At 37.0% G+C, this 23,489-nt stretch overlaps 1 protein-coding gene across 5 annotated transcripts in view; it reads right to left on the reverse strand.

The window, feature by feature from the left end:
• Window positions 1-23,489, reverse strand: part of THSD7A (thrombospondin type 1 domain containing 7A) — a 233,163-nt gene that overhangs the window by 43,142 nt on the left and 166,532 nt on the right. For all 5 annotated transcript variants that reach the window (XR_010609876.1, XM_065666221.1, XM_065666220.1 and 2 more), the window contains exons 10-15: window positions 21,977-22,211; window positions 18,898-19,013; window positions 15,987-16,119; window positions 12,840-12,943; window positions 3,059-3,253; window positions 480-743 (exon numbers count right to left, since the gene is read on the reverse strand). Coding sequence is in view for 4 of the 5 variants with exons in the window: in XM_065666221.1 (XP_065522293.1) it covers window positions 480-743; window positions 3,059-3,253; window positions 12,840-12,943; window positions 15,987-16,119; window positions 18,898-19,013; window positions 21,977-22,211 (1,047 nt within the window). In the remaining variant the exon portion in view is untranslated. The remainder of the gene's footprint in view (window positions 1-479; window positions 744-3,058; window positions 3,254-12,839; window positions 12,944-15,986; window positions 16,120-18,897; window positions 19,014-21,976; window positions 22,212-23,489) is intronic.

Raw genomic sequence — 23,489 nt, forward strand, 5'->3', positions numbered from 1 at the left:
CAAGGCATGCCTGCTACGGTGCCGAAGAGCAAATGGCAGAGATAAGGCTATTTAAGGAGATTAAAGCTATCTAAACAATCTGTGGAAATAGTTTCAGCCTTTCCAAAACAGTCCTGTGCTCTCCCTGTTTATTTTTTGAGGATTTGACCCTTCTAGATTGCTTTATTGTCAAATTTGCAGACACTATTATCAGGAAAAACAACAAGATTTTGCTTTTATCATCTATTAAAGTGCCTAGTAAAATCATGGTAAATTACTAACTTTTACATATTGTACTGTAGTTAAGCAGTAAAAATTAAGTTTACTATTTTGCGACTCAGCAAAACCGTGATGGGGTTGAAGGCATCTTGGGATAAAATGCAGCCAAAGCAATAAATATTAATCTGCTAATTCTACCTGTATATGAAGTTATATGAAATAAAGCAGATACGTATACAGCTGATATGTAAACAGATGAAAAACAAGAGGTTTCTAAATACCATGACTGTTGCATCGTGATGTTTCCACAAGTCGATTGTTTTGGTCATAGCATGCCATGGCCTGGTACCGATAGCCTTGTCCACATTCCTTAACATCTCCTTGCACCTTCATTCCCAGCAACACTTCCATCTTACCCTCTGGTAAAATACAGTCCGACCAAATTCCCACAGGCTGAGCACTGTACTTGTCACACGGACAAAACTGATTCTCAATCAGAGGATACAACTGAGAATTTTTGCATTTATCTCTTTTCTTACTTTTTCCTAGAAAGAGAAATAATTATTTTAGAAAGTTTGTAACAGTATACATCTCCTTAAAAAATTCATTTAGACACCTGTAACAAATGCTTGCAATTAAATACATATGCCTAAAACTAGTTACATTAATTCATTCAGGTTAATGACATGAATTTCTGAAGTAACTGATACCTACATTTACACAAAGGCAACATCTTTTATAATAAAGCCATATATTTATATCTAATTTAAAGAAAAGTGCTTGGGGCATACAGTTTGAAAAAGTTAGCAATTAAACAAATATACTCTTTTTCTCCTGTTTCAGCAGCAGCAAGCAGTCTAATAAAAAAGTCTCTGGATAAAGCTTCCTCAAAATGAAGGAAATTGCAGAAGGAAATACCATGCAACTTTACTATAGTAGTGCCTTCTTTCAAAATGTTTAAATCCTTTAATTTTACCACGTTACAGCACATTTGTTAATAATTATCATTGTTCCCCTCTAATAGAATAAGCTCCTTCGGTGAATTTGTTTCTTGTCACATCTCTCCTCTTCTACCTTCCCCAACTGGAGTATAGACATCCACTCACCTTCCACTTTGCATTAAGTCAGTTTTTAATCTTCTTTGGTAAAATTTGGTTGGTTTTCCTTTCCATACTAGACAGCTCACGTATATTAATGTACAAGTCTTTGCAAAAGTAGTTTTAAAAATCCTTATTATTTAGAAATTACTAGAAATTATTATTCTATTTTCCTTTTTACTCAAAACAAGACACTGGACACAACCTTGCAGCACCCTCAGTGTTGCCTTCATTTAGAATATAAAAAGGTACCTGAAGAAAAGTTTATCTTTCTTTTGACAAAACAACTGCATACTAAAAATACACTTCTCCTACTCATTTTACCAGAAATAATTATAAAGTCACTCCAAGTCAGCTTTATCACATTGCTACAGAGAATACACCACAGAACATAGCACCGTCTTAGCAAGTTTGAAGGGATTACTTCAATCAGGGTCAGGAAAATATTTTGAAGTGTTAAAAGCGTGGTAAGAGAATCTTTTCTTTCTTGTTTTATTGTTTTGGTTTTTTTTTTTTTTGTTTGCTTTTGTTTTTTTTTTATGTTTGTGGTTCCTTTTGTGTTTGGTTCTTTGGTTTTTTTCATAACAATAAAAATTGTTCGCCAGGGTTTTTTTCCCCTTGTGGAAGCAAACCTGGCATAAAGTTCACTGGAATTATGAGACAGTCACAGTGAGCCTTCTTGAGGATCATGAATTATTCATCAGCCACAGGTTTTCTGATTTACAGGGAGATGGAGCAGAGGATACTGTTTGGATCATATCACGTTCTTTTCGAGACTGCTAATGGGCACCCCCCTCAGCTAGCTTTCCTCCACAGAAATACAGACTAATTGGCAAATGGTGCTCTAACAGAAGCCAAATCTCACTCTTGAGATTTTAGTTATAATTTAGACGCAAAGCATGCTTCTCTTCATTTCATGCAGAAGAAATTAAAAAAAAAAACAAACAAAACAAAACCAAACAAAAAAAAATGTTTCACAGTGTCCATCTCATGGATCAAAGAAAAGTTTGTGGACAAGGGTTGGACATAATTGGAAACAATTTTTATCCTGTTAACTAAAGCATCAAAGTAAGGGCCAAGTGCCCCACAATACCTACATTATGCTTAAGACCCCAAGGTCTTTGGCTTTTTACACCATTAAGCCAATCAGTCAGTGTCTATGAGTTACATGCTTTTCAACATTCACTAAATTGTCCAATATTTGCCTGAAAACTATCAGTAAAATAAAGTTTAAGCAAAAAAGAAAAAAAAAAAGAGAAAGCTTTTGAAAAAATATTTTCATATTTAAATCTGTAACTCAGAGGAATTGCTTGAGAGTTTAATCTCAAAGGTCTGCCTCTTATATTTGTTAAATGTTTAGCACAAATTGATAATCTCAATGGTATAACTGTACAAAGGATAAACCATAAACTAGCAACCTTCCTGACATCTTTTGCTTGCCTGTCAGGAAAAGAAATGGCCTGCTTTCCTGTTTACTATGTGTGCTCCATTTAGAAGAAACCCTGGCCTCCTATATTCTCCCATCTTCTGCCTAGCCACTTCCGAGTAATTAAGAGTCTGAGACATATGGCAGAAGTTTGTTCTCCTGTGTTTCTTTGTTCCACTGACAGTATATAAAGCATGGCAGTGACACTGGGACTGCTTTCTGCCACGACGACAAACAGTGCTTGCTTCTTATAAAGGCACCTCAGAACAATGCAGGTTTTAATTAAAGCAGTAACAATAATTAATAAAAGATGCATTATTTTTCTAGTTATTCTTACCAACAAGAGTGCGTTTTCTTGTCCTGACTCCTCCACAGTCCCCGTTACAGGAAGAAAACTTTGACCAGTTTGTAAACTGACAGTCATCTTGGCAGGGAATCTGGCACATCTGTGTTAGGGATGGTAATGGGCCAGCATATTTAAGGCACTCGCTGATGTCAGCCTGTCCTCCATCTTGTCTACGACAAGTAATTGCTGGAAGCAAAAAGGGATGGGGTTTAATTCAGCATTTTTTTCATGAATGCCTCTGTTCAGTTTAGTAAGTATGCAATATTCTCCACAAAATCACACTGAAAGCCCAGAATAGCTATACAACAATCTAATATTTGTGATCCATTATATCTTGAACGAATACATTTGGCATTTCTGACTTTATGGAGATTCTGTTTAAATCACTATTTATCGGGAATCACCAGGCGGAAAAAAAAAAAAAAAAGGCAAAAAAAAAAGTTCTACAGACAATTATAAATATTATAAAGGTTGCACCATGTTATCCACACCCGTTATACCACATTTCACATCATCATTTTTCCTACTGACACAGCCTATAACTCAGACATTAAGAAAACTTGCAATATCATTTAAAGTAGTGATTAGTTTATAAAGTTTTATCAGCAGCATGTGTTTTAGAAAAAGGGATAGACATAAAATTTAAAACATATTTGTGTTGTGGATACCACTTAACCACTCAACAGTATTGCTGCCTGATGCTCTTCAGTAATTTCTAGTCTTGAAAAAGGGTTGAAGGACAAAGCATGATTGCTAGCGGTGGAGTATCAGCCAATATGGGTACAGCTTTTTATAACAGGACAGCCAAGTCCTGAATAAAAGCTTCTTATAGCAAAAAAAAAAAATGTTTCTTAAGAAAACTTCAGGTGGCACAAAAGGAAGCAGTTGGGACACAAGGATTTACAAAGAATAGGGAAGTTTCGTTAATATAGCCCCTAACTATGCTCTATTATTGTTTCCCATGGATTTTCTTTTTAACTGGTTGCTTATCTATGATTCTAACCAAAGCCTCAGTAAATCTAATTTTATTTCCTCCCCCAAAACAACATAAAACTTATTAAGCAGTAATAAGATTGGAAACTTCTAGTTGTTTGTTTACGCAATAGAATAATATTTATGCTTCTTGGCATCTGACAGCACACAGTAGATGCAGTACCTCATAATGACTGTGAAAGTAATTTGGGTCACCAGTTGTTGCAGGAACATTGCCTCTGAACACAATATATCATTCTGCATATATATGAGGGAATATCACGTTTTATAATACACTTGATTCCATAATTTAAGCATAGTACTTCAATTGTATTCACAATAATTGTTCTATTGGTATGTGAATTGAAAAAAAAATGTAAATTTTGCTAACCAATTATGGCATAATCAGGTTCAACTGTTGGAGAAAAATGGGGTTTGAATGCAACGTTTCAGAATAAAATAGAGAACTTGCTGTAAGTGCTATCTGCTGGAGGAAACAGTTGTGGAAACTATTTTTTTAGATTGCTGCCAGGTAATTTTAAAGGTTTAGTGACCAGATTTTGTCAGACAGTTCTAAACTAAGTCTCTACCTCATGATGACTGTAGCAAGCTGAACTTGATGACTCAAATGGTCTACTTCAAGCCTGTGTGCCTACTAAAACATCCAAAGGTCCCAAGTGAATTGTCTTTGCTACACATCTGCAATAAAACACTGTGAAAAGGAGGGGAGTTTCTTTTTCCAGAGATGCTAAGCAAACAGTTTCCCTGATCCTTGACTACCCTTTGGGGTAGGGCTGCCAGCACTGTTTGTAATAGGCTCAGTACTGCATTAAGTTGAGCTTATTTGGGGACTTACCCTAACCTTGTCTAGTACAATTATTCTGACAAATGCTATTATTATTAGTATAGTTTAATCAAGGGAACGCTTTTTTCTTCAGATATTATTATAGTGATTCAATAAGCAAAATCAGCTATCTAAAAATTGAAAATCCATATAAAAGCTATTTGAAGAATGTGTTTACTGTACCTACTATAGAATTTCTAAAATTGCACAATTATTTTTGAAAATAACAAGTCAAACCAGCACCTTCTAATACAAGCCTAGGCTATGATTTCGGATTCTTGTGAGATATTTTCTGCTAATAACTCACTGGTTTCCCTAAGGTAAACCTGGTTGACCTTGGCATGTGCATGCATCAGCAAAAGTAACTGTATTATCTTTGCAGCTTTCTCAGGGAGATATAGGCCACCATTTTTAGTAATGAAAACTATACCTAGCCAAGGATTAAAAGACAGTCCACTGATTAACCCAATACTTTTTAATACCCTTTTTGAAAAGTTTAATATCCATTTTACATACTGCATCTCCATCTAGTCCTTTGATAGGCCATAAACACTGTCCACCGAAGAACATTCTTTCTATCTAGCTTTGAGTTTTTATTTAAGCCAATATTCATTCCCTCACCTATCTTGGTTATTAAACATTATTCTGTGGATGGTTATTCACTTTGTCATAAATTTTTTTCAGATTTACATTCGCGCGTCTAATTTTTCCAGACTGTCAGTTGTGTTGTAGCAATCAAAACAGAAAAACTCTTCATTCTTGAGGCCTAAATATTTTGCCTTAATAACAACACAAATTAGAGGATAGCCTGGCATACTAAATCAATTCCTGAATTGTTAATTTTCACAGTGCCTGTCCATAACTATTCATGTTACTTCTAGTTGACAAGACTTGGATGATTTGCTCTATATTCCATTTTCCTGTTATTCAGATTTGACTATCAATTTGAAAGGTCTATACTCCTTGTGACTGTTGAAGGGAGGGTATTTTTCCACTACTTCAAGCTGGGACTTTGACAACTGTATGCATTCCATTAATACATTATTTTGGCCAGGTAATTGTCTTACTTGACATCTGAAAAGCTCTTACTGTTACTGGAGTTAATTTTTCACTCACAACCTAATTCAGGCAAACTCATCCCCTGCCTCTCTGATCAAATCTATGGTTCTTTAATTCTATTCTGTAAAAATCACTGAGATCGATGATTAGCTCCCTATACAGAGAAATGTCTTCAACTACTATAAAGCCATGCAGTGCCAGACTAATTATTTTGCCTATACAACCATGTTATATTTATTACAGACATTAGCAGGAAGTGTAAAGAGCATGGTACTTCTATTAATGTATTAAGCCCAAATAATTGTTACGTGAAAACATAAAACACAAGTACAGCTAAAAAACCAATCACATTTACATGGAAACCACTTATAAAATTGTTTTGGTATTTAACAATTATCTCCCAGAAGAAAGGTGTGAAATAAGCTTCGGTCTAAATTTCCAAGACAGGGACTTTGATGTAATTAAAACTTTATCGGATAGCATTATTTCCACCAAGGCACAGGGGACTACAGGCTAATATATTTGTTGTTGGCACAATGAAACACTAAGATTGTATTTTTACAAGTCTTTTTTATGTGTGGGTTCATATAAAAACCTTGCCAGTTGTTACTATCACTAGTATACTTCACTGAGATTTCACTGAGCTGTGAGATTCAGTGACTCCTACAGCTAAAATATAAATGGTTTTATAAATGGGTTTGCTCTATATTCTTTGTTTTACAACACGTGATACCATTTTTTCAATTGTTAAGTATTTAAGTATTTGTTATAATATTCAGAGATTCAGAGAGGCCCTGTGGAGAAGGACTTGGGGGTGTTGGTCTATGAGAAAATGAACATTAGGCAGCTTCAGTGTGCGCTTGCAGACCAGAAAGCCAACCGTATCCTAGGCTGCATCAAAAGCAGCGTGACCAGCAGGTCGAAGGAGGTGATCCTGCCCCAATACTCTGCTCTTGTGAGACCTCACCTGGAGTATTGTGTGCAGTTCTGGTGTCCTCAACATAAAAAGGACATGGAACTGCTGGAATAAGTCCAGAGGAGGGCCACGAGGATGATCAGGGGACTGGAGCACCTCCCGTATGAAGACAGGCTGAGGAACTTGGGGCTGTTCAGCCTGGAGAAGAGAAGGCTGCATGCTGTGGAGGGACTCTTCATTAGGGACTGTAGTGATAGGACAAGGGGTAATGGGTTAAAACTGAAACAGGGGAAGTTTAGATTGGATATAAGGAGGAAGTTCTTTACTGTTAGGGTGGTGAGGCACTGGAATGGGTTGACCAGGGAAGCTGTGAATGCTCCACCCCTGGCAGTGTTCAAGGCCAGGTTGGACAGGGCCTTGGGTGACATGGTTTAGTGGGAGGTGCCCCTGCCCCACGGAAGTGGGGTTGGAACTAGATGATCTTGAGGTCCTTTCCAAGCCCAACTATTCTATGATTCTATGATTTTTAACAATAAAAATATTGTTTCATTTATAGAAAGGCAAGAATTATTTCAGCATACTAACTCTTTTACACCTATCAATGCTGCACAGGCTATGAATGCATCTATGGTTTTATGTCATTTGGGTTTTTCTTCTGTGGGACACCACAGACTAGATACTCCATGATTAAATGTTTCTATCGTGAAGCATCTTAAGCAGGAGCACATGCCAATATTATCATAAAAACAGGAGCCAAAGAGAGTAACATATTATGTTCTGTTGAACAATGTCTGGAGATTCTGGCTCTTGTTTTGCCCATAAAAAATTAATTTCTCATGTAAAATAGTGCTCTTCAGCACTTTTGCCCAAATTCTCACTTCAGTAAAAAACCTGAAGCTGCCCGTTGTCCTTTGCAGTGACTAAAACATGAATCTGACAATAGGGCACTCTCATCTGTTTAAATAGTTTTTGTAGCTCCATGAAGGAACACTGCTCCTTCAGGATTTTGTCTCCTTCCTTGTGCTTTCAATCAGGGCACAAAACCCCCACAAGAGCAAATCCTCCAACCCCATAAGCAATGCCCAGAGAAGCAGGCTGCTCTGCGTGCTTAGCCACAGTGAGAGGAAAGGGCTTTTGACTACCAGTGCTGCCTCTGAGCCTTCCCAGCGCCCAAAGAAGCCTGCAAGGCTTCCTCATGTCCTCACAGCCATCCTGGGAAGCTTTCCCCAATCCCCTGCTCCACTGTCTTTCAAGTAACTCTATGTACACCCTGCAAATGAAAAATAGCAGGAACTCAGGATCAGCTCTTTAATAATGGTCAATTCCCAGTGACATCAAGCACAGCTAGTCAGGTATTTTCTCTGACAACAAGGTTACTTATACTTCTGCTTAAATGTTACCAATAATCTTCCTCTTGCTATTACAGAATACACTGACAGATTTAACAATTTTCATCCGATTCCCCCTATAAAAAGGTGAGGAAGATTTATAGTGGCAAGGACTGCAGGCTGTGCATCCTTTTACAGATCTCTTTTCTGTCACTGGGGTAGCCCTTAACATGTGCATCCATCCACATACATCGTGATGTGACTAGGCAATTACAGTTTGGGCACTCGAGCTTCTCATTTGCTACATGTGCTTTTGACTAGCACTGGGGTGTAGTCCAACAAGCCCTACTTAAATCTGCTACTGGCAAAACAAGTTTTTTAATAAGTTTCTGAGGCCTTCCTATACGATTCAGAAGGGATTTGAACTTTATTTCTAAGTAAGTTCCTTCAGATGTCACTGGACATGAGGTTTACTGACAAAGATTTTTAAAGATATGAGCATAACATAACATATACCATTCACGGTTCCAAACTTCATACATTAACCTCTCTTACTGAGTATACCACTACTTTGGAGTTATGTGCTAATAAATGTCAGCCTTAAAAATACAAAGCAGCATCTATTAGCACACCCTATCTTCAGCAGGTTCCTCTCACAGTGAGTTTTATAGCCAACATCCCCATCAAATGCTAGTAGCCTGGTTTTATTGAGCATTTACTCTCTTCTAGTTTTTTTACTTTTATTGGTATGTTGTATTCACCAGCACTTTGTGCCTGTCCCTCATGGATTTGAGGTGACTCATCAAGACATTTGGTCAATTTACCCATCTTAATGGAGAAACAGTTACAAAAATAAACACAACATAAATGCTGTTGCAGTAAAAATACGGCTTTTCTCTACATGTCCCACTCCTACTGGGTAGTGTCAAAAGGCAGTTTCAAACTCCTAGCTGATACACCCATAGTATTCCCTCTTGAGGGTTCTGAAAAAAAGACAATTACAAGTCTAAAGTTACTGCAATTCTATAATACATTCCTGCCCTGCTTATCCACTGTTAAAAGCCATTTTACCAGTGATATTGCAAATTTTCATTCATCATAGAAATTCAACACAACTGTCATTACTATCTGCCTTGCTCAAATAAGGTTCATGAGTGTAACAATGGATTTTCTGCTCTAGATATTAAATGCTATGTCACTGTGCTTAGGTTTAGATATAAATAACTTCATCGTGTGCATGAATAACAATCAAATATTTTTCTTTAAAAAAACAGCCTAAAGAAAATTTTTTCTTAAAACAAAAAACAAAACCCACCAAACCCTTTTATTCTGTTTCCTCTACACTGACCAAAGTTCTAATTTTGTGACATTTGTTCACTTAAACTGACATGATTTGTAACAAAACCTTCATTATACAAGACACTTAGAAACAGAGCCGTCTTTAACAACGAATCATAGTTCTAAACTTTATGATTCACCCAAATATCTCTTCTGCCAAGACCAATGTGATAAAAAAGCTGAAGAATAGAAACGTAAATAGTAAAGCTGTGATATAAAACAAAGCATGCATATGCTCTCGCTACGTATAGACTCTTAAGATCAGACACCTAACCAATCATTTTTAACAATTTCCAACCTCTAGATTTCCTTCATATTAAATTATCTTTCTAACTAAAGTATGAAAAATAGCAGACTATTTTGTTCAGAATAAACTGCTAATAAATGTATAGTCAGTTGATCCTTTTCCCTGGTGTACATTCCCATTATTTCTTATTTAACCTATCTGCCGATATATTACATATTACAGTGTTTGTGCATAGGCAATCATATCAGAAACTGGACAAACTAATAGCATTGACAACACACCTTTGCAGTTAAAAAGAACTGAGAACTGTTCCCACACACAAGAATGCAATTACTTGCTTTACTTATATCAACAAAAAATGAAAAGGCATTGCACGGGCTGAGATTACTTCTGCAAGAATACTGTTTCACTTTGTCATCAAAAGTAAATTACCACAAACAGATGAATATGTGATTTCTGCACTCATAAGCATAATAAATTTCAGAGACAACTCTTTTTCAACTGGAAAAGGAATGCTTCTATGTCTACAGTTTTCGCAGTTTGGTAAACGTTTGTACAGAAATCATTAACAAGCAGTTAAATGCACTGTTCAATATACATGTATTCCAGCACCACATTATAAATGAAGTATCAGAACGCTATACAAAGTGGATTTCATATTTCAGTGTTTAGCATTTCATGATTTTGGGGTGGTTAAAAGGACTTACACAGTAGATCAGTCTTTTTCTGCATCTACATCACAAAATTGTCTTTAAATAAATGATTAAAGAATTTTTAATAACATATTATCATGCAACATTTTCCATAGCCTGTAGAAACTTTATGAGAGGACAAATACGCAGGAGAATTAGCAGAGAGAGGGGACAAAACCTCTTCAAAAGTCTTCATTCAGAAACTGGTAAAATCTTCCTAATACTATCCAGAGCAGAGCCCAGTCAGGAAGATGCTTGCTTTCAGGTCAGCACCCCTTCTGTGGGCACCTTGCATGAAATCAACTCTTGTGCAGAGGACCAAACAAAATAATGAGCTTCCCTGAAAATTCACACATGGCTATTTTAATGGCAAAATTAGAAACATAAGAGGGGAAAGGGAATGCAAAGAATCAACTTTTACTTCCAACTCATATTCATTGTAGATGTGCTCAAGGAACCACAAAATACTTTACTTTTCTCAATCTAAAGAAAAGCTGTACTAGTTTATTTAGCTCATTCAAAATAAGAGTTTATTAAGCACAAAAGACATATTCAAGATATTGTCAGGTATTAAAACACTAAGACATGATACATAATATACCTATGCTCAAAACTTATGTTTTTACATCATTTATGTTTTACATCATTTACATCAATGCAAAAAATACTGGGCAAAAAAATGCTTTGTCTTTAATGCCTGTAACTTTCATCACTGCAACAGGCTAGATAAGATTTAGATGTTTAAGAATGAGGCACAGGTAATATTTGGCTATCCAACTTAAATAACTTCCTCTGTGTATTCTATAATAAAACTTATACATTGGATAGACTTAATAAAAAACAGAAGCAAACAAAAATCTTCCCTTTCTAACAGCTGATCTTGGAAACATTAGAGATTTCTACCAAACCCATCTGCTTTCTTTCGGCTTAGCTGCTCCCATAGTTCTTGATTAATGATTGCTCATCCTACTGCTTGGCCGCATTACACTAGAGAGCTACTTTCATTACATCTGTTTGTAAGAGCGAGACTACTGCTTGAAAACATCATCCATTGCAAGATCAAACTCTGTGTAGTACCAGAAGTAAATTTTGCCATTCTGTTTTACCAGATTTGAAAACTGTAGGGCCAGTAATTCCAGAATCCTGTACTACTTAATATGCGAATGTACTGCAAGTGATTGGAGTTACAATTATGAAAAAAAAAAAAAAGGTTTCACGACACACAAGAATATTAAAAAGCAATTTGCATGCACTACAGTTTCTTTGTTAACAGACTCTGGGGCAGCCAAGAGATTTAGGTACTGCCACACAAATACAACGCAACATTTCGCATTATCTGAACTCCTACCATCAAAGATAGAAATCTTATCTTCTCAGTGTGCAATCTGAATGTTATCCTCCAGAGCTGCTAGAATTAGACTGCATTACTGATAGACCTTTGAAAGAATTACCACAGTCAGAAGTCTTTTGTATTAGCAGGCAATACCTTCAGGTTTTATTTTGTGGTAAGTCCTAAATTAATCTCCTGCAACAGTGAGTAAGTGGTAGGAGGTACTAGCTGAAGATTTATGCTATGACTTTTTTAAGTACATCATAACCTCCTCTAATACTTCAAGGAAGTTAATGACCTGAACATTTCTCTTCTGCAGTTAGCAGTGTCCTTGCTCAGGAATTCCACAATCTGCTGAGCCAATATTGTTTTAACGGATAGGAGTTTGCACTCAGAAAAGGCAAAAGAAAAAAACCTTCCTGGAATTCAGGGTTGACTAGTAGTTCAAAGCAATTCAGTCACTGTAACACAGTATGTAGGAAGTACAATTATTTTCACACAGAATTTATTTAATGCACCTAATAAACACCTTCTCCTGATTACATTTAACAGAGTCACACACATGCGATTTTGTTCAAACTACAAAATTCTCTATGAAGACAGGTGACAGTAAAGCTGGAACTGAATGCAAAAATTATTTGCTATTAGATGGAAATGGTGGAAAAATGTCTGGATAGCTGGGCTTAAAGGGTCAGTGATTCTGAAGTCCAACCAGCAGCTGGTTAAGAGCACATACTTTCCAGAAACACCTCTGCAAACTTGCTTCAGGTAAGTGTAGTGAAATAAACTGAACAAACAATGCCATATAATTAGTGACTAATGTAGCTATACTTAGAAATAGGTTAACACTGATATATTATGAATAAAACATTTGTCAGAAACTGGTTAGGAAGCACACTGCTAGCATTCAGTATTTTCCTTTGCCAATGCATATAAAGTTACCTAAAAATAAATGTTAGGTTATAAAAACGAAAATTCTAGGCATCTCCCACACTAATGCAGCTCTAGATTTCTGAAGAATAAAGGACAGAAACAAAGGGTCTAACCTCTTGCTTGTAGCCCAGGTCCACAAGTCTCATGTGCTCCTGGACTGTCCTGGCGCACGTACCATGGTACTAGCTGGCACCTGCGCCACTTGTGGGTCTTCCACCTGAAATGAGGGAGGAAGCAATCAACTGCAAACAATCCATCTAAACTTGTAGCCATCAAAACTGAGGCAGCACAAGTACTACACAGTATTAGAAACTATCATAAGATGTTGCTTATTAACGCTAACTGGTCCCAGACAGTTCACGATGAATAGTAACAATACTGTAAACTTTTCCCTCTTTCCTGTTAACTTTTTTGCTCCTTTTAGGACTAGGCCACTGAGAACACGGGGAAGGAAGGAGGAGGTAAAGGAAGAAAGAGAAAGCAAACCATATTTTCAAGAATTTCAAAGTACAAAGGTACATTAACACTACGTTATAAATACAAAGTGAATATAAACAACAATATGAGGATTATACATTAATACAAAGTATTAGCACACTTATATAACATGTGAGAAAGAAATTTCAAAAAAGAGAATACTATATAAAGGAATTAAATTGTATTACTTGAATACCCATTTAACAAAAGAATTTCTTTGCTATGGATTTATACCTGAGCATGCTCAGAGTACCTTACCAGTCAACAAAATGACATACTAAAATTTGAAAAGTAGATTTAGGGATGTGACACTTACATCTCATAAAACCAACATGGATCCATTAAATAAGGATGACTTTTAAATACTAGCATGCCCTAATAAACCTCTCCTCTTTCTCACTTTCATTTCTTTTTTTTTCCACATATCTCAGCGAAGTAAAGATGTGTTGGAAGTTTCGAAAATACAGTCCAGAGGTAAAGATCCAGGGTTGATTTCTGATTCATGCAGTACTGGGAGTGTCTTTTGGCAATAAGTACTGTTTCACATAGGTGTCAGAGCATTTCCTCCTCTTCCTTCTTTGCTCTGTCCCAGGTCTTCCCCCCTTCCCTTCCCTTAGGCATGCCTTGCAACACAACAGCAAGTGGAGCCATTCTGCCTTGCTTGAACCACAAACAAGTCTTGGAGTTAGAGACAAAGATGAGGTCAGATGAGCAAAGTCTTGCGATTTACATTTTGTTTTCTAAAACTTCAAATGAAGATTACAAAGGTAAAGTTTTCATAACGAACAAATTCCTCTGCAAAGCTTCATCTTCCAAATACTACCCCAAAAGGAGAAATCAGAAGCAAACAGAAACCCCAGCTAGAGCAAAGTATTGGGACAGTCAGTCTAAATGTCTATGAGGGTGCCTCAGGCAATCCCAGAGCACCTGGGGTCTCCAGTAACTGAATGGCAAATGTGAAGCGTACCAAGAGATCCAACACAGTGTGAATATGGGCCCAGACCACATCAAAATAAAACACAGACAAAAAGAACATGCAAAAAAATTGAAAAACAAATGAAGTACTGTGCTTCTTAAATAATTTTGTCATGAATGTAAACTGCTACTTTTAAGAAGTTCCTTCTAGTGATGCAGAATACCCTAGGCCTTAAATATAACAAACCCAGACAAGTCTGGTTATTGCCACGTCTCAAATAATCCACAGTTGTCTGAACTACTCAGAATGGGAGGAAAAAAAAAAACGCTACATCCACAGCTCAAGCCATCAGCTGCTCTCGTGTTTATAATTATCTCAATGGTTTTGCACCTCAAGTTTCGTTGCAACCTGCCTCTGGGGGCCAGTATCTGAACTAAGGCATGAGCCAAGCTGAACATGTGAGTCCATCTGTTGCAGCATGTACATAGGTCAGAAAGATGCTAAAGGAAATAGAGAGAAAATGTGTTTAGTATTAGTTTGTGTCATGAAACACAAATCACCTCATCTACCCCTCCCTAGCAATTCTTCTTTCTTCTGCTCAGCATATTATAATGCACTAGCTGAAGAAAATTTGATACTGAATGTACTAAAGAGACAAGGAAGAGCCAGCATTTTAAAAGATAAAACTCTGGCTCTGGTATCAACCAGAAAAAGTTGTCAAGCTATTCTTCTCTGATGTTTGGAGTATTGATTTTAGTAGTTTCCCAATGCTCTTTTACATCCTTTCATATCTTTCATTTACATACAGTGTGATCTCCTAATGAATTTGCAGTAATAATTTGTACCAGATGATGAAAGTATCGTATTTCTTTAATGTCAATTTTGTTTCACTAAAAAAAGATTAAATTCTATTTGCACCTCTGCAACAGAGAGTAATTTCATGGGAGAAGCAGAACATTGGCTTCCAAAAAACGTTTGATATTCATTATTCATCAAAAAAAAAAGGAATTTTTAAAATTTTGTCAAGTAAATCCAACCAACTGCATCAGAATTTTCTATATTTTGATTGTGTCAACAGCCAGACCTTGTCATATGTCTAGACCTTCCCGTACTGCTCAGATGCATACTATGGAACCGCCTGAAAATTTTCTTATGCAGTTAGGCTGGAGAGCCCCACCTGCTGGAACAGTTCCCAGCATTCTCTGGTGAAGATCAGGTCAACACAAACAATTTTGTCTATTAGAGGATATAATCAACTGTGGACTGTATCAGGGCTGACAGGATGAAAAGATAGAGGATACAATGCATGGCACAGTGTGGCATACGACTCAGCTCTCCTAAACAGACAATGCTGCATTACAATGCTTTGGATAGTTTAGAAGGTAAGATTTTCTTTTAATGGTATGGAATGTCAAATTTGTTGCTAGGAAATATTTATCCTGGAAAATAATTCTTAGTTGTTGCCATGTTCCTGCAAAGAAACCGGAACAAAATGAACTAGCGATTCACTATGGGCCCAACTAAATCTATGTTCTGTTCTGAAAGCTTGATATAGTAGCTATGAATCCTATTTTTCTACATAATACATATTAGAATCATAGGATCATAGAATAGTTTGGATTGGAAAAGAACTTCAAAGGTCTTTCAAACTTTTGAAAGTTCAAAAAGAACTTTCAAACTCCCCCTGCAATGAGCAGGGAATCTTCAACTAGATCAGGTTGCTCAGAGCCACAAACAGCCTGGCCATGGATGTCTCCAGGGATGGCACATCTACCACCAGAGAGCCACCTACTGTTAATTCAGCAAACTCTAGTAGCAGTACAAGTTGAAAAATCATGCCTGAGTTGCCTCTGCTGATTAACAGTACCTGTAGCTATAGCATATGGGAGAAGCTTCACATTCCTTTTCCTCAAACAAAGAGTCTGGGCACTCTCGACCACCGTTGGCAGGGAGCTGGATGATGACTCGGTGACGGGACTGCTTCTTTACTGTGACACCTCCTGCAAAGAGTAGAAGAGCTTGTTTCTCCTGATACTACATAGGGATGACAGTAATTAGGGCAAAAATAAGATTTAATGTACAGGTGTTTGAACAGACTGCTGTAGTACTGATATGTTCTGCCATAAACAGAAAATAAAACATAATAGAGAAAACATTTTTATCTCAGCTAAAGGCAAGGAAGCAGAACTAAACAGAAAGGAGTAGTAGTAACACTGAACAAATGAATACACAGCTGATATGAATACACAGTTCAAGTGGACAGAAATTAAACCAGCTCAGTTTGCTGCTACACTTTCAAAGTGTAAGTTTGCCCTAATAATTTGCACGTAAAACCAGAAACAGAAATTCCACTCTGGAATTAATTTACAGTTTACAGTTTTTTATTACTATAGTCATTCATTATTAATGATAACCAATAAATAGTTCCCGTACAAATTTTTATTTCAGTCATCTTCAGATATCAGCTCTTCAGGCAGAAAGTTAAGAGAAGAGCCACAAATCTATGTTAGTTCCAAAGAAATACCTAATTTACAAATGCTGTTTGGTAAAAATCTTGGAAATTTAATTTTATTTTTTTTTTTTTTTTCCGCAGATAGCTGTAGCACAGACATTTGGTTGACTGGGTTGATACCAGCTTTTGGCGGGTTATTACAGCAGATGCAGCTTGTCTGAACACAGAAGAGTGCTGAACCATGGCCAAACAATTGTAATTACAAGCAAGAGGTAGGAGAATCCCAGTGGTGGCTCTCCACCACCTGGCTGCTTTTCAACACAGAGGAAACCCTCCACTCACAAGTCAATCAGCTCCAGGAGACGCCAGGAGCTGGCAAAAGGGGCAGGACAGACACGTGGCTCAGCAGAGCTGCTGACCAGCTTGCTGACACAAATGGGTAAACCCCATGAAATAAAAACTGTTTGTGCAGTATAAAGAGAGTTTGACTCACTGAATAGACAGAATGCTAGTACTTGTTCACAAACACATTGTTTTATAGGAGCCTACATGTTACTTTGTAGTAAACATGTGTGAAGAAATGCTCATTCAGTTACGAACCTTCTTAAAATCCACAGAAATGAAACACAAAAGGATGACATTTTTGTCCAAGATGATCTGCCGCAACAAAAATATGAATGATGATGTAATATAACACAGTATTTAATAACTGTTGTGGTTTAACCCCAACAGCAACTATGTACCATGCAGCCAGTTGCTCACTCACTTCCTCCCTCCTCAGTGGGATGGGGAGAAGAACTGGAAGAAGGTAGGAATGGTAGGCTGAGATAAGAACAGCTTGATAATCGAATAAAGTAAAATATAATAATAATAATAAGAAGAAGAAGAAGAAGAAGAAATAATAAGGAAAAGAGAGAAAGAAATAATAAGGAAAAGAGAGAAAGAAATAAATCCAAGAAAGACAAGTGATGCACAATACAGTTGCTCACGACCCGCTGACCCAGCCCAACACAAGCATTGATCTGCCCTTCTAGATAACTCCCCTCAGTTCCATACCATTACTGGCATGACGTGCCATGTTCTTATACTGGCAATTCCTATACTGGCATGACATATTGTGGTATGGAATACCACTTTGGCTAGTTTGGGTCAGGTGTCCTGTCTCCGCTCTCTCATGGCTTCTTGTGGCCCTCCTCACTGGCAGAGTATGAGATTCAAAAGTCCCTGACTTACAGTAAGCATTACTTAGAAACAACTAAAAAACATCAATGTCTTATCAACATTATTCTCAGACTAAAGCCAAAACATAGCACAGTACCGGCTACTAGGAAGAAAATTAACTATGCCAGCTGAACAAGGACAGTAATGAATAACTATTTCACAGATTCAGATTCAATGGTCTTAATTGTCTCCCTTTATGCTTGTGTTCTTTAAAGAGCATACAGAATTGGCCATAATATTCGAAGTGTGTGTATTTGATGTCACAGTATCTTACATTCTGGTAGTTGTGAGAAATCACCACATCCCACACAGGGATTAACAGCCAGTGGAACATGAGGTAATACAGAGTCTGTCTGCAATAGTGCATATTAGAAAATCACCTCTGGTTAAGCTTGAAACAGAAAAAGCAACAAGGCATAAAATGCAGGCAATATTAAGCCAGTCATCACTTTAACTTCATGTACGATTTCAGTGTAATAAAAATTCAGGGGAGGCCTGCACTGTTTTGAAGAGCTTTGCCAAATATATAATTAAAATGGTAGTGGAATATATGGTGAAATCAGACCATTAATATCAACTTAAAGTCAGTTAATTTCTATTAACTTCCCTTCAATTTTCCTTTGAGGAGAAGAAACCAGCCAAAATTATAAATACATGCATATCTATTTACACCTTTAACTATGTACCTATCTATCTCCTCGTGGATAAAGCCTCAAGTTTTTCTCATGAGCAAGCAGCACGTGTATTTTCAAAGACCAAAACTGACCATTTTATAATCTGATAATTCAAATGCTACAATTCTATATATGTTCTGGTATGTGTTTATTCCATGAGTAGTTATCTCTTCATCAGCAGAAGACGTGAATGGGATTTTGTAACATAAAAGTTGGTAAAATGGCGAAAAAAAACCCCAGATACATAAAGAAAATGTATAAAAATAACCATTCTTTTAATCAGAAATGCTGTGTCCTCCCTGCAGCTGCTGTACCAGCTATTACATGTCCTCTGTCAGAAAGAGATGTGTATAAGCCCTTTACCAAAAGTGACTGCTGGTCTCTTTTTCTTTCTTAAAATCTGTATACTAGCACACAATGGATAAAATTACCTTCTTGACATGAAGAAGGACACAATGTCCAGTCACTGAATGGTGTCACAATACAGTCCTTCCTACAGGGAAGCAGACAAGGCCTCACAGTTTCCGGTCTGAGGCTCTCAGGGCATCTAAAAAAATAAAGAATCATTATCAAATAATCATTCTGCTGTGAAGCAGAGAATCATGAGAGGTACTGAATGCCTGTAGGCACACAGGGGGAGTGCTAGTTGCCCAGAATTCATCAGGATGAAGCACAGAAATAAAAACTATTAGCATTTAAATACATCTGGTGAAAGCAAGTGAAACCTGGTGTATTCTGCACCTGGGGATTTAACTTAAAATAATCATTCCTCACTCACCATTCCAGTCTCTGCCTTTTGACTGTTACTTTCAACCTTTCAAATGATTCTGAAGAAAAGCAATCTAGTTTAGCTTAGAGAAACACATTTTTAGCTCCTCATGCATTTACTAGAAGCATAAACTCTGGAAGGAGAAATGTTTAAACTGAACACTGCTAACCCAGGAACAAATAGGTATAAGCTCGCCATGATCATGACAGAAACCAGAAAATGGTTTGAAACTGCCAGATCAACAAGACTATGAAAGACTCTCAGAAGGAACAGAAAACTCTCTTGTTTTAGGAAGATTCTGGATCAGCATAAAAAAGGGATTACTGGACTGCCGCATATGGGACTCATTAACCCAGGTCATTTTCCCCATTCTGTGTTCCTATTTTTTCATCAAGGACAAACAACTCTCTATGCTGCACTACTTGTTTTCAGAATGATGTAGTAACTCTTGCAGAAGTACTGCATATCTTTAAAAAAACACTGAAAATTACTATTGTTCTAAAAGGACACAGACTGTGGACTGTCAGGGGAATATGTAAAGAAGCAAGAACAAAATCATTTCTACAGTTTGGCGCTTTTGGCTCATTAGAGAAAATCATTACTATGATTTGTGGTTCTTGGGTGTCTGGGACCAGAGGGATGAGAGACCAGTTTTATATTTGTATTGGATCAGCTGGGGAAGCTTGGCTTTCTCAAGGCATCTTTCTTGCCAGGCTGAAGGGAACACAGGCAAATCTAGTGATGAGCTACCTAGAAAATGTGATCTCCGTGGTCAGTGAAGAACTATGCCTGTGCAGTGGGGGGGGAGAAGCAGATGCAAAGAAGAAAGTTGAATGGCAGCTTTACAGAAACATATTCTTCAGCAATAACACTTGCTAGCTCATTATTTCCATTGGTTGTCTCTGCACTTTCCTGTCAATTTACATAAAATTCTCAGAGTATGATCCATTGCTGTGAACCAGCACCAGCTTCTTGGTGCCTTCTTGTAACGACATCTACATCATTTCCTTTCCTCCCTTAAAATACCTATGCAAAAGACCATGGAATATTATAGCTATAGCAACACAAATCTCCATCACCTCTGCGTAAGTTCTCTCTGCATTTTAAGTCAAGTTTTGCCTTGTTTCTTTGTAAAATCAGATTATATATGGTCTTAAAAAAGATGTGTCATCATCAACTAAACACATTATGTTTTCAGAAATTTATCTAAGGTTAAAATTAAAAGCACTTCTGAAAAGTACTGAACATTGGCTTACTAATGACTTTTTCCTTAAAGAACAACATAAATTGTAAGTATACCAAAAAAGTCTGAATTACACACGTTTCACTGAGAACTTCATCTTTCAGGAGCACTGAACATTACAATTCTTCAGATCTTTGGGCAAGGCAATTAGTTCAATTAGAACTCCATTTCTATCTTTTATATCGTTTGTATTTAGTATATGTGGCTTAAAGTATTGATCTTTTTTGCAGTCCTTACTCAAGGTCAAGTAAACGAGAAAAGATACCTGCAACTTTTGAGGTAGATAAGGCCAATAATATTGATTATGTCTTACCACAGGAATCCTTTTTATTAAGGGAAGCTTAAAACAAGATTTGTGTTTACACTTTCATGTTAACTGTTTGGGTCTTTAAAAACAATTCAGTGATTTTAATGTGGCAATTTGAAGGATCAACCAAGACTTTTATTTCATTTCACGGGGGGGGTGGGGGGGGGGAACCATTTATAACACAATAAAACAGGCCTTCTCTCTAAAATTTAGGGTTGAATCAAAGGCAGAGACATTAACAGTGGAATTTATAAGGAAGACAAATCATTAGTGATGTGTTTTGTTTTGGTTTGTTTTTTTTGTTATGTAAAATGAGTAACAAATAAAAGATATAATGGTATCGTGGCTGAACGGAACAGCAAATTAATGCAGATATACAACAATTTAGATTACCGAATATGCTGGTATTAGTCCTCATATTTGCATTTAAAGTAAAACGGGAATAAGTCTACTGCTGAGTAAAGAAACAAATTTCAGGCACCATGCAAATATTTAGTGTGAGAACAGCTGCCTCATGAACCTTCTAAATGACCTCTACTATCACCTCTTCCAGCTTCGAATTTATCCTTAGTGGTGTATATTTACAGACTGAAAACTGTATGAACATATTATCAAATGTAGTTTACTAGCAGCTAATCTGTATTTAACCCTGGTCATATATCAAACTGTAAAATTAAATCAATGGGCCAAAGGGATGTCTTAAAAAAACATATATATGTGAAAAAAAATCCTCACAAAGGTTGTCAAACTAATTCCCTATCAGAGCTCCACTGTGCTTCACCTCCTTGGTCTGCTTCTAAGAAGGTGCACTAACATGGGTTGTATCATACTTAGATCCAAACGTATTTTAGTGAACTGCACTCATTCATGTAGTTGCACTGCACAACATACATGTACCCCAAGACTATTATCTTCACTCAGCCTGATGATGACAAGGACCAACTGGATTTAGCAGTCAGTCAGCTGTTAGCAGAATTAGCACTGTAAACACCACTATAAAAATCAATAGCAAGAATGGTTTTATGTAGTCCGGCTGTTGCTTCAGTTTTGTATTTTTAAAATATTATTTTTTCCTTCATGAGAACACAAAGAAGGTCTTTATGCCTTTGCATGCAGTCGCTGGTGATACAAATATAAAGTAGCAAATTCATAAGATAACTACAGCACGAAGATACTGTTCAAAATCTTTACTTTTTTGGGCCCACTTGTCCCACGTTGACTCTCACACAGATGACCTTTCTTGTCTGCATCCCCACGGAACAGGTGGCCTCCCCATTCCAGCTGGCAGAGGAATTGAAAGCAGAGACAGACATATCCTCTATGCACTGCCCCCATGGGCCGGTCTGCCAATGATACACAGTGCAAGAGTGCTCGTTACAGCTGCGCGTTTCCTGTAGGGCACTACTATTTGGGCACTGTATTCCTCCTGGAACAACAAAACAGGGCAAAAGTTCATAGAGGGGAAGGAAATAAAGTGTTTTAGTAAAAAATAAACACCACCATACCCACTTTGAAATCTTACTAGTTACATATTATCACCTTGATTACATGAAAGAAATGCTGTTCCTTTTTAAATGCCCAATATTGACTTTGAACAAACTCCAGGCAACAAACTACAAAGAACAGACTGTACATGGACAGCAAATGTAAAAGGGTACAATAAGGATGCCAAAACAATCATAACTTCTTTAGCACAGTAATGTGCTTGGAGTAATCTACAGCCTTTTTATTTTGGGGTTCTCTAAAAGGGACTGCAAGAAACACAAAAATGTGTGAAGGCTCTAGGCAGAAGAAATGGTTAAATATTATAGTTAGGCATGTGTAGAGACCACTGTTTGTGTGCAATTCACAGACCAATTAAAAAGAATTTTGGAGCTCCTGTCCTAGCTCCCAGTGGATATTTCTCCACGTTACATAATTACCAAAGAGGGTGGCACAGCTGGCAATTTCAGGTTCAGACTGAGATAACAAAGGCTGTTGCAAGTTAAGATTAAAATGCATTAATGTGTCAATAACTGTGAAGAAAAGCTCAGATAATGCCATCTTTGTTGTGTCCAGTTTCAGATATTATGTTCAGTTTCTTATATTCAAGCATTTCAAAGCTAATCTGGCCTCCCAATCCTCCATGAGTAAAGAACAGGTCTTTCCTACTAGACATGATCATAGGCTACTAGATGTCTAGCTCTGTGAATGGACAGCATGTATGCTAGATCTCTGGTGTTACCAGACATACAGAATCTAGGTTTAAGACTTAATTCATGGCTTACACAGGAACAACAGAACTCTTATCTCCAAGTGATGGTAAGCCAAAGAAAATATAAATAACAATTTAGTCTTTCCCTAAAAGACAAGAACAGTAAGAAAGATAACTGAAAGAGCAGCTTTTAATTAGTTACTGCAGATGAGCCATACAACTTTCCTCTGAAGATAAAATTGTCTACTTACACCAAGTGCACGTCAGACAGCTTAACAGCCTTTATATTCCAACACTGAACTGCAGGTTGACCTCCTGCTCCAGAGGAATGCAAGAGTGAAGTGGTTTTAAGCAGTTATTGTTGAGAGAAAATAAACAAACAACTAAATGTAATAAAATTTGAAATGGATGTTTCAAGTACTCCAACACAAGTGAAGTGTCACAAGCCTGAAAATGCTTTATACTCTGAGTTGCTTGGTGAGGTGTCTAGATCTGCAGCAAACCTGAGGA

This window comes from Lathamus discolor, chromosome 2 (assembly GCF_037157495.1).
Source record: "Lathamus discolor isolate bLatDis1 chromosome 2, bLatDis1.hap1, whole genome shotgun sequence".
NCBI lineage: Eukaryota > Metazoa > Chordata > Aves > Psittaciformes > Psittacidae > Lathamus > Lathamus discolor.